The following is a 12,529-nucleotide window of genomic DNA, read 5'->3' on the forward strand; positions in this document are numbered from 1 at the left end:
GGCAGCGGAATGCTGCAGCCCTTTAAGGCTCCAGTTGGTTCTCCCGGAAGCGGCCTGACGAGAGCAGCTACCGGGATTTCTTCCGCCCAGTGACGTCACTCCTGGCCGCGGGGGCGCTGCGCGTGCGCCTGGCGTCGTGCGCGCTTCCCGCTGCCCTGAGGGTGGTGTGGTGGTAGGGCCGCGCTTCGCCGAGGGGATCGGGTATGAGCTCCATAGCTTGGTGTCACCTGGGATTTGTGGTGTCGGAACGCACACAATAAAAATGTCTTTACCTGGTAAAAGCCCCTGAGTGCGCACGAGGCCCAAGGGGCGCTGTGCCGTCGTTCCTTTAAGCGATGGCCGCGGTCAGTCTGACCAGCGGCAGGTCAGGCGGGGACGCCTTCTCTGGGCCGGGCAGGTGGAACATACGCCCTGCTCACGGAACGGCCGGATTGGAGCTCTTTTCAGTGCTCTCTCAAATTAGAGGAATTGGGTTTTCCCCGTCGGACTGGACATAATTGCGTTCTCGTAGTATAATGAACATGGTGAAGGGTCTGGAGGGGAAGCCGTTTGTGGACTACCTTTTGTGTTACTACCTCATTGTACCTCATGCCTTTTGTGGTATGAATTCACTTGGGTTGCTCAGCCTGGAGGAGATTGAAGTCAGACACTGTGGTCTTGGAACTTCCTCATGAGGGCCAGTGGAGGGGCAGACACTGATCTCTGCTCTGGTGACAAGTGATGGGACTTGGGAATGGCTGAAGTTGTGTCAGGAGACGTCTGGGTTGGATATAAGGAAAAGATTCTTCCCCAGAGGGTGGTTGGGCACTGAAGAGGCTCCCCAAGGAAGTGATCACAACACTAAGCCTGACAGAGCTCAAGGAATCTTTGGACACAGCTTTCAGGCACATGGTGAGATTTGTGGGACTGTCCTGTGTAGGACCAGGAGCTGGACTCAGTCATTGTGGGTCCTTTACAACTAAGGATTTTCTAATTCTGTTTCCGTTTTTTCCAGCAACATTAGTGATGGCAATATCAGTATTGCAGTTGACCAGTCTTGCACAGATGTCCCCACAAATACTGTGGTAACTGATGTGACCCGTATGGTAGGACTGCATAAAGAAATCTTCATAAGTTCTAACCAGTATAGTATGAGGATTTAACTACTACTAATCAAGACAGGAAGGAATGCATCCAATTAGTATTTTATCAGGTGGAGTTATGCTGATGGAAAGTTCCTTGACCTGGTGAGGCCTAAAACATTAATTATTAATAAATTAATGTATTAAACATTGTTCCAGTCGAATTACCTTAGAGGGGCTATGTCTAAATTGTTGAAGCTTTGCCTTGAGGCTTTTCCCAGCTCCAAAGAGTGAATTGCCTCCTGCTGATCTCAGCTCTGTTATTCTTGAGACTAAGTGTGACAATTCAATCACAGGAGTCAGATATTAAATAGTCAGTGTTTAAGTGTATACTATGGCATTTAACGGATCCCTAAGAGTCATGGTGAAATTGGACTTTTGCTTACTGCAGGATCTAAAGGGACATGAGAGAAACAGAAAAAAAGATCATGCATAGAACAGCAGTTACACCCATGGATCATAAACCATGAAATAGACCATAAAAATGGTAAGAAAGCTTATCCAATTCCAAATTACAATTGTTTGAACACAAAGCCTCCTAAGAAAGCAAGGACTATGATCATTCTCATTCAGAACAAACCACTGCTGAGGTAAAATCTTTTGGCTGGTAGTAATACAATGAAAATACTAATCTTAGCTGTTAATCCTTTTGATTTATAGGTATTACATAAATCATGCTGCTGATTTTTCCAAGCCTACTGTTAGGATTTGTTGCATACTGTTCACCTGGAGAGAATGGCCTGTTGGGAATTCCTGACTATTTTTGGGAATACTTCAGATGTAATACGGACTGCAAATGTGAGCTTGAAAGTCACATCAGGTAAAGTTAAATTACTAAAATGTCTATATAAGTATGCTGCCTTTCAAATTGTTAGAAGACAAAATAAATTTTGTGTTACTGTTAGGTGGTTATTGAACAAGTTCCTGACTTTGAAAGTTACATTCCTATAAAATCTAGAATAAATTTATTAAACAAAGCAAGCAAAGGGACTTCTTTTTAACTCTAAACAAACTTTCGGAGAGGAGACAAAACCAGTCTGACTTTTTATAATTCAAGTATTATAAAGTAAATTGTTTTGGAACCCATGTTTATTATGTGCTCACTGATCAAGAGGATTACATAGGTGTGAATGATAGTTCCAGATGAGTGGAAGACAACTAAGTTTTTCCAGTGTATTCTTTAATCTGCAGCATCTGAAGTCCTTATCATGCAGCACTTTCTGACATGAGGATTACAATTCGCTGGAATTTCTGATGTAAGTTATTTATGTGTGGAGATAATTCAAGGAATGTACTCCCTTCAAAACACTATTGATTTTGCTGTTTCAATTTGAATAAAGTTCTTGATTTTTCCCAGGCTCAGAATTACATAATAAATATATGGATGGTGGCATTACTCTCTTTCTTCAAACAATGGTTATGGAATATATGGTTATTCCAGCTCTGCATGTGTCATGGGAAGGAAAAAATCTCCTTGAATAATTAAACCAGCAGATTTCCATTTTTTTTTCTTTAAACATCTATAAAAAGAGTCAGTTGTGATCAGACATGAATTTACATTATAGCTGCTACCCAAGGAAATACTCCACAACAAAGAATGTATACAGTCTATAAAATTTAACCAAGACAGAGCTTTATACAAAACAGAGAGTGTGAAAAGGAAAACCCCTTTGCTGAAATCATACTTGGGGGTATTGACCTGAATTAACTAAACTGAGATATTTAAACCATATTAGGACTTTATGAGAAGAGAAATCTGCAAAATTAAACTGAACTAAATTAGAGCATGAACGATTCCCTTCCAAAGGTGACTTAGCCAAAATGCTGCTGTTTAGTCAAAGTAATCATGTGTAAATTAAATATAGTCTAGTGTAATACATTCTAAAAGTCAATTTGCTGCCACCACTTGACACAGCTGTTTTGCTTAGGATGCCCAGAGATAAGTGAGCATTTCTCTGGCCAGAACAGGAAGATCTATGGTACATTCTTGTAGCTTGCCAGCATATGGAAGAGGACTCTTGCTAAAGGTATTGCCAGTATTAGATTTTATTTCTGCTTTTTGGTTGGCAGTGATGGATTCTTAGTATGTCTGTCATAAAAAAATTGATTATTGCATGCCAGTTATGCTTTTTTTGGTATATTATTTTTTCTCTCATGTGCATACCATGCTTTTGAAAACCCTGACCCGCTGCATCACTGAAACAGCAACAGCTTTTCCTTTTTAAATGCTAATGAAATTCTACATTGTAATTTCTAGCAGTTACCAGTCAAGTTATGGATTTGAGCCATGAAAATAGGATGACTTTTACTTTAGCAGAAACTACATCAGTCTGCATAGTTTTTTTAATCCATGCAAGACAAAATATCCTATAGCAGACGACACCTGTGTATGAATGAAGAGGTTAGGGTGTTTTTTTTCTTACTTTTTTGCTTCTTCTTTCTTAAACATCTGTATATAATAACTTGGTTACCCTATATAATAACTTGGTTACCCTTAGACTTGAGCTAAACAGTGTATCAGTATCTTCCAGCTAAACAAAATGGGATGTTACAGAGCTGTGTTTCTTACTTGTCAGTCTAACAACCATTGAGGTTCAGTTGCTTTTTGCATACCATTCATGCCCTGACAGAGACGTGATTTCTGCTATCGCTGGGACATTGACCGTGGTGGAGGGGCAGCAGAGTATTTGACAACAGCTACAATGCAAGTTAAACTGTAACTTTTGTGGTATGAGCCTGAGGTTACCGATAGCCTTTTAGTTTCCTTGGGAAACTATTTGACATTTTTAAAATTAAATTTTCTTGCATGTTAAAATTTTGTTGAAACTGGTGGAAGGCAGTGAAACACCTGTAGGTTTTTTACAACAGATAATATCTTGGATTGATTTCAATATGTCTATTGTAATCCGAGACAAAAATTAACCCCCCCGTAACAAGCCACTCCTCCGTACTGCCTCGCCATGGATTATCTCACTGGGCCCAAGGGAGATTTCGCTGCCACGTGCCAGCAGGGGGGGCGAGTCCCTCCCGGGGTGTGTCTGACCCGGCCCACGACAGGTGAGGAGCAACCATTCCTCTGTGTTGGAAGGTGCAATGTTAAAAAGCACTGCTTGAATTTAAAAAAAATAAAAAAAAAGTCAAGCCGTTTCAGTGCAGTGTATGAGCACACAGAAAGCAGACATACTAAGGAGGGCTAAGCTGCAATGTGAATGCCAGCCACCATCAGGAGCTTTAGCCTCAGAGGAGAGTCATGAGTAAAATATGTTGCATTGTAACAAAGTCATGGATGACTGCTCTAATGAGGATGTGAGCAGAAAAAACACAGCCATTTTTCAAATGGGTGACTGGTTAGAGATCTTCTGTTAGCCAGAAATAAAACAAAAAGGGTGTGAGGTACTGCCAGTCTCTGTGTTTAACCTTCTCTAAAGGGTTATAATGGGCTGGTGGGAGATGGATCCAGTTTTTTTTTTTCCCCAGCTAAATTTACTCCCGGAGGTATCTTAAGCTATTCAAACCTTTCAGTACGTTTGGCAATAAATCAAACTCTTCCATCTCACTTTAGCAGGGGGGAGGATAAGAGACAGAATCATTTGGCTGTGGGTGGTGTTGCAGCATAGACTGTCTCCTGATGGTGACACACACACTTAGACAGGAAGAGTGGCAAAACTGAAGCCATTCCTGAAAATGTCTCTACAGCAAATACCCAAACCTTCTCTTCTAGCACACTGTTCTAATAATACAGTAGTTAATATTTTACTAATTGCAATCAAAGTGCCTAGCTAAGATGGCTTTCCTAAGCATTAGTTGTCCAAAGTATGTAAAAATTTGCAAATAAAGCTTTTTGCTGGACTACAAAATTCAAGATTCATTTGCAGATCCACAAACACACAGAACTTTGAAAATGTGGTTTTAAAATTAAATGGAAGATTCTGTATTATTTCAAACAAGGAATAGTAAAGAGTAAATAAATCTGATTCAAATAAAAGTTCTGTTCTGCAGGCTCTTAGTAGATAAAATTCAGTTTTCCACCTTATGAGCCTTGATGCTGCATACTCTTTAAGATCTGTAAATCTTGTAAGGTGCTTTTTTATTTGCTTAAGGGAGTCATACCTTTGTAAAATTACTTACAATTGGAGAAGTGTAACTGTGTGGACAAAAAGGCTGTATTTCAATAGGAATCATATATACATTGCTTCAATTCTTGATTTAACAACAACTTATTTATCCTAGCTGATTATAAGTAATGAGCAGTCAGGAGTTCAGATCTGTGGGCAGTTCTCACTTCATGTCTAGTGAGTTAAGGACCCTTTCTGAAAGTGCAGGATAAGCACATAATGAAGTTTTTAGTTTGTCAACTCTTCTTTCAGAGACATTTCTCATTTTGTTTATATTATGCTAGTCTTTCAGTTTCTCTTAAAAAAAAAAACAAGCTAGAACTTTTCCTACCTTTAAAAAGAATCCTTTTTTCCCTTGATATTTATTATAGTTATGAATGATTAAATGTAGCAATCTATGTCCTATGCTATTTGATTATTTTATTCTATTCCATTTTCTCAGAAGTGCTTTCTCATTTGTATGTAATAAACAGGCTTTGGAGATTAAGGTGAGGAAAATTACATCTATTTTCTGACCTGTTTGCTAATATAATATTTACATCACTGTTGTAACTAGCTAACCCATTATCATGAGCTTCAGCTGTTTACATCACGTCTCAATTTTATCATTTGCTTTTCTGTAACTGTGGCTGCACTGTCTAATTTAGCAATATAAGGTGTGTCTGATTACTTCCTTTGGAAGACAGAGACTGTCACTGCATCTACTGCTAGCATGAAACTCAGGAAGTGTTTTATTCAATGCATTATGCTCATTGTATCTGTACTTTAGAGCTATGTTTCAGTTACCTTCAATATCTTGATTTTTCACCTGACGTCCATATTTGCTTTGCTTTCTATTTAGAGGTCAACTACAACAGGTCTTTAATGCTAGAGAGCTCTGCTATAACTGGAAAGATGGAACAGGGATAAAGTGAATTGATCGCTTTTCTGTCACAGGTTATATATGAGATTTAAATCTGCCCATAAGGAAAATGGGGGAGGGGGAAACAATGGTTTGTTGTCTAATCCAGTTAAAGAATGGTACTTTGCCAAGTAACACAGCAGAACTGAGGATTACCTCTCTCCACAGGGAGTTTCCTGCCAGAATAAACCTTTCTTTGTTTTTTAGCTTTGCCAAGATCTTGAAGATCTCAATCTCTTGGTAATGTCAAAGGCAAATTAGAGTGCCTTTTAGGAGCATTTATTTAGTACAAGCTGTCCAAGAGACAGCAGAGAGGAAGGTGCTGCTGGCTTTGCACATGCTCATGCCTGTGTGCCAGCAGACTTGTCCAAATGAAGCCCTTTCATAAAGCAAATGTTGTGTAGCTGTCAAATGCTCAGCCTCAATGCACATTTCAGGGGTTAACTTTGGAATAGATTTAGTCTGAACACACGGATTGAATCTCATGATTGGAGCACACCTTCCTGTCTTATTCCCCAAAGGAGTCCCATGCTCTGAGACAGCTCTATCAAATGAACCGAAGCACAGTGCATAGGGACAATCAGTTTGGCTCAGTGTTGAACCACAGTGAAATGCTAAGTCACACACTTGGTGAGTTAGATTGCTCTGAGCAGGAATGATGGCTCTGAAGCAAGTTTTGCAGGAGACTGCTAGAGGTTGCTTACAATCCTCTTGAAGCTGGCAATCAGATTATCCTTTTTGTAGGTGAGCTAAGTAGGTTAAACATCTTCAAAGCCTCTAAACTGTTTCTCTCATATCCTGAAAGCTATTAACACATCAGCACTGAGTCTTCTTCTCTCCAGTCTTAGGTCAAAGGGGCTAAATGTTACACCACTCTGCCTTGCTTAACCATTTCCTTGTGGCTAAAACAGAAATTCCCCAATGATCATATTGGCTCTTACGAATTCTCAGCTCTCTCCACGTACTATGGAGGAAGCTAAGGCACTCTATAGACAATGCCACCATGATGCACAGTTATAAACCAATACCCTAATTCCTGCAAACAGGATAACCATTTATTCATCAGCTTATCTTAACTGTCGTACTGATTCCAAAAGGTCAAGGAGTCATCCAAAACCCAGGTTTACGAGCACAAGTAAAAATGGCAAGGTATCTTCAAGCTGTCTGAGTATAAAAATGTAATTCTAAAACTAAATTCTTTATCTTCACCTCTGACACTTTGCAAGCAATTGGAGTTTCAAGTCCCCAACAGTAATGTTTGCTTTTCTTTTTCTATCATTCTGCTTCATGTTGCAGAAAATACTGAAAAAAATTTTAATAATGTCTCCTGAAATGTAGTGAAACAAAAGCTATGTTACAAAAATAACATTTTTATCATTTTTATATATACATTGATTAATTCTGAATTTAAGTAAAACTTTAATAAGTAGTGGCCAGACTTGACTAGGGTCTTTCAAAGAAAATACCTCTGCAGAAACACAAGAATAAAATTAGCTGATGCTTTCAGTGTACTTCTAGTTTTATATTGCTGAGCATCAAACTGAGAAGAGCTTTTTTTGTTTTCTTTACAATCATTACCAAAATACAGGATTTAAGATAAATTTTCTTCAGAGGCCAGGGGAGAAAAGAGTCTTCCCAGCCTCCTAAAACACTCACGCTTTTCCAGGTAAATTTTCTTGGTAGAATTCACCTTTCATTTCTTCCTGGCAATCTTCATTTCAATTCTTGACTTTTCTTGGGCAAGTAGTGTTTTAAAATATAAAAAGGGTAAAATCATTTTAACTTTTTTTTGTCAAACTAGAAGGATTAGCATTTTAAAGAAGTCATACAAGTGGAGCAAGAAAGCATGAGAATTCTTTGATTGCATCCCTAAAGCTTCCTGTGCTAGTGGAGTGTGTCCCTGCCTGTGTCAGAAGGGGTTGAAACAAGATAATTTTTAAGGTTCCTTCCAACCCAAACCATTCCATGATCCTATGAATGCTGCCATTGATACCCTAGGAAAGTATTTTCCATAAAGAACTGTGCATTGCATTCCTCTCCTACATTCAAACCAATATGACCCTAAAATTATAAAATCTCAGGCTAAAATTGGTTTGCCATATAAGCAACACAATGCTTGGAAATTAGTGATTTCTCAGAGACTTCTGCTGAAGAACTTAATGTATCTAAAAATAAGGTTAGCACATTTTCTTCTTCCTTGAAAGAGTCAGTATTCCCTAGTAAGCACACCGTTCAAGACTTTTGGGAAGCAAGTATGAACTACTGTTTTAGCTCTGCCTAATTTAATAGTGCTGACATAACTGCAGCTGTCAGCTGGATTGGAAGCATCCCAGTGTATACAGATTACTCCTACAACCAGGCAATATCAGAAGTGATGAGAGTTCCATGACAGTGGACTAACAGACTAACACATATCCTTGGCTTTATGGAGTTCTAATTCTGAGGTATGGAAGAGAATCCAGAAGAACACACAGTTTACAGTAGCCATTACAAATAATGGCACTGATGGAGCAGCAAGACCTTTCACACAGTCCACACAGCTATTGCAAGGTAGGACATAGATACATGAGGTAATGTTTTTAGGAAACAATTGCAATTGCAACAGAATTGCACTGCCATTAAGGTTGAAGTTGCTACAACAGGCAGTCCTGCTGTTTCTCATACTTCACTCTAATTACTTTTTATATTTTTCACTTTTTACATTCCTTTAAAATCTGTTTTATAAGTCCATTTTTCAGTTTCTAACACCATAGGCTTTCACAAAATTCGAGTTTGTGTGCTGTAAGACTCAAAACAAACCTTGGATGGTTGAGGTTTTTACTTGAATGCTGCTCTCTCAAATGGAGGCATCCCACCCATTGGCTGCATACAAAAGAAGGTTTATAATTGACAGGAGAACTAACATTCTTCCAAACCTCAGTCTGGAGCATGTATAATTATACTAAAGCATTGTTAGAAGCCATTTTAAAAGGAAATGTTGCCTGCCTTCTGAGGCTTTTCTATATTCATATCGTCTGGGCATGTCAGCCTTTCTTTAAAACCACAGCATTGTTATTCTTGATCAATAAGCAGTACTAGCAGACTTCAGCACAGAAAATGACAAGCAGCTGAGCTCTTCAGATTTGCAGCTTACCACTGACTTTGTAGAGAGCTTCAGTTATCTTGAGTCTCACTACTTAAATTTGTAAAATGGGACTTAGACAGCTGTGATTATTTATTTACTTAAAAATATATATTTTCTTCTGTAAACTGCTGAATCTCAGACATTAGATAATTTTATACATTTTTGTTACCTTTTAGGTATGTACTAGTTTTACTGAGGTCAGAACCTGACTTGTAACAAATGCCATTTATACTTTATTTTTATTTTCTGAAGACTAAACCTTCTCTGACACTCAGTTGAAACATTTTAGTATTGAACTTACCACCATTCCTTCCTTTTCTGAAAGGTCCAAATTATTGCTTATAACAAATATTTCAATTAATAGCCCACCATTTTTTCTAAGGGGAAAAAGTTGTGCTTATTAAATTTTGGTTTTACTATAAAAATATGACACACTCCAAATGTCTGCAGTCCCATTTTACAGTAAGTCAACCAGTTTTAAACAAATCCTTCCCTAATTAGGTTGTCCTGTCTCTACTTCTGGTGCCTACTCCATTCAGCATTTTTCCAGACACAGGCCCCTTACAAGATGCTCTTCTGATAACAGAACAGGAAATTCTTTATCTTCTAATGTTGTGTGACTCCAAATTTAATTATATGCTTTAAGCAGGTAGAAAATACGCCTTGCTCAAAGAGAAATTACTTGGGCTGGTACAAGAAATTTCAGGGCCTATGGCATACAAGTTAGATCAGATGATCTGACCTTCAGCTCCTTGAACAAATGAGAAGTGACTTAAGAAGCCAAAGATAAAAAGATGATGGGCAAAGGCCAGAACAAAGTGATGAAACACAAAATTCAAAGACCAAAAATTTGAAAGCAGCAGCACAGCAGTAACACTTGTTTTGAGGTCAGTCCTTCTCCAAGGGACTGTGATACTCAGTGTTCTCACATAGATTTCTAAGTCCAGTATTTCAAGTAAAATTAGGACTGCTGCAGCTCCTCCTCTTCCTTTAACTTGCTGTCATAATGATCATAAAAGGACCCACCTAATTCCAGTCCTTCCAGTTGTGCAGTAATCAGCTAACTATGCAGATTACAGAAAACTGAGGGGGGGATGCAATATATGTGCTACGGTAGAAAATGTTTCTCTCCTTATATGAAAGAAGTGATCATTTAGGGCTTGTGCTATTTAGATCTTAAGATGCATTCCCTCTCCTAGGAACAGGAATGAAGACATTACAGAGAATGAACTACTTTACATTGCTTTACATTTGAATTCTACTTTATTGTATAAATATGCAAAGCATGTTTGCATGCATCCATAGACAAACTATATGTTGCTTCAACAAAAATAAATAAAAGAAAAAGCCCAGCTGATGGGAAAAAAAGGGATTTTTGGCAGCATCTCTGCACACAATTATCCGTGAATGTCCGTGCATTTGGAAGAGTGATGTGCAGTGTTGGCCATTGGGTTTTTGATAAAAACTATGCAGGGTTGGTTTTTTGTTTTTTTTTTTTGTGGCTGTCAGAAAGAACCAATTTAAACAAAAATACAATCAAGTATTTTACGGAATAAAAATTAGGCCTGCTTATGTAATTAAGTTGACCCTCCATTCTAAATAAGACTTCAACACAAGTGAAGATTATCTGTCCCAGGCAAATCCTTCCTACGGATTACATGGCACATAAACTAATAAGGGTTTATCTTCTTTCTGAGAGGGGAGATAACTAGAGGAACATTAAAACGTTAATGTGGCATTAAAGAATTGCAAACAGAATTAGGAAATTAGGTGGTTGTGAGTCTCACAGCAACATCAAATCACCATTAAGTTTCCATATGCAGATTCTATGTGCAGACACACAGAATTCAGAGTACTCTGTGTATGCAGAACTGTTTTGCTCTGTGAAGTAAAAATGCCAAGTACGCACAAGCTGTTTATTTTAAAAGGTAATCTGAATATGGTCAGCGTAAAATTTTGCATGCACCATATTCTGTTTTTGGGGTATCATAGTCACAAAAAGAAGCTAGACAAAATTTTTATCATTCAGCATAATTTAGATGAAGATACTTTGGTAAAGTAACTGAGACATCATTAAAATGTGCTGGTTTACACCCTAAAAAGCTAAAAATATATTTAGTATCTACTATCTGAAAGACTTTAATGAAGACTGTAATATGTCTATTTGGGAAAATGTCTATTTATTTAAAAGGCTAATCAGTGAAAGCTATAACCTAGACTTGAAACTAGAAAGCTACCAAAGAACGAGTCAGAGAAATGAACTGGTTTGCTTTGTTCCCAGTCACTTTTTTGACTACTGGCTTGAGATCACCATTGACTGGATGCTACATATATGTATTGTAGGATAAGCCCTCTGAAGAATCTAAATGCATTTAATAAGATTCACACCTCTAACAGCTGAAGATAAAACTATTAATTTTAAAGCTTTACTGGGACTGGTTCCTCACTCCTTTTTTTCCTTTCTGCCTTGCTCATCCTGATGCCAGTTAGCAAGGCCTGGTACACACAGTACAGCAAACTCCCCTGTTCTATACAGTAAATGCAAAGAGAATGGTGGTTCCATCACTGCTGGTACAAATGGTAGTTCATGGTATTTGGTCTCTTCATTTTATGATGGCATTTTATATGCAATTAAAATCTTTTCTCCTTTATATGTAGGAACAATAGTCTTCATACATGCTATTTTAAAGAATACAGTTCTTGTAGGTATGAACTTTGTTAGTCACAGGATCTGTAGATAAGAGTTTTTCTGGATGGCTCAGAATGAAATTCTGTAAATATAGTATCACCATGAGGAATTTGTTTTATATTAAACCAAGGAAGCAATTTATGGATCAGGTCAGAGAATCACAGAATGGGTAAGGTTGGAGGGCACTGCAGTGGACCATGCAGCTAACTCTCCTGCTCAGGCAGGGTCATTCCAAAGCACATAGCACAGGACTGCAGCCAGCTGGTTCTGGAATATCTCCAGTGAGGGAAACTCTACAACCACTCTGGGCCATCTGTTCTGGTGCTTGGTCATCCAATGATCATCCTCCTTGAATTAAAATAAAATCAAAAAGAATGACAATGCCTGAAGACTGCCAAACCCCTTGGTGTGCTAGTTTTCAGTCTGTACTATTATTATCAATTATGCACTAGTTCTATTTGTTTTTGAAGATTCATCTAACTCTTACAGAGTTAAATATCATCTTCCCTTCCCTGAGCACTGTCACACGTATGAGGTACTGGGGCTTCAATTCAGCAGCTTCCTTCACATTCCACTGTT

General features: G+C 38.3%; 1 protein-coding gene across 3 annotated transcripts in view; it reads left to right on the forward strand.

Moving 5' to 3' along the window:
- Positions 1-141: 141 nt before the first annotated feature.
- Positions 142-12,529, forward strand: part of PLA2G10 (phospholipase A2 group X) — a 29,612-nt gene continuing 17,224 nt past the window's right edge. Inside the window, exons 1-4 of one of the 3 annotated variants that reach the window (XM_088064022.1) lie at positions 758-891; positions 995-1,085; positions 1,513-1,608; positions 1,782-1,941. In XM_088064022.1, the coding sequence (XP_087920148.1) occupies positions 1,857-1,941 (85 nt within the window). In that variant the 5' untranslated portion in view covers positions 758-891; positions 995-1,085; positions 1,513-1,608; positions 1,782-1,856. Of the gene's footprint in view, positions 202-757; positions 892-994; positions 1,086-1,381; positions 1,609-1,781; positions 1,942-12,529 lie in introns of those variants that run through there. The other 2 variants (XM_088064024.1, XM_088064023.1) reach the window with 2 other exon arrangements.

The sequence above is a fragment of the Pseudopodoces humilis genome, chromosome 18, assembly GCF_049639895.1.
Source record: "Pseudopodoces humilis isolate 2021_Gansu_Grassland_sample_001 chromosome 18, ASM4963989v1, whole genome shotgun sequence".
Lineage (NCBI taxonomy): Eukaryota > Metazoa > Chordata > Aves > Passeriformes > Paridae > Pseudopodoces > Pseudopodoces humilis.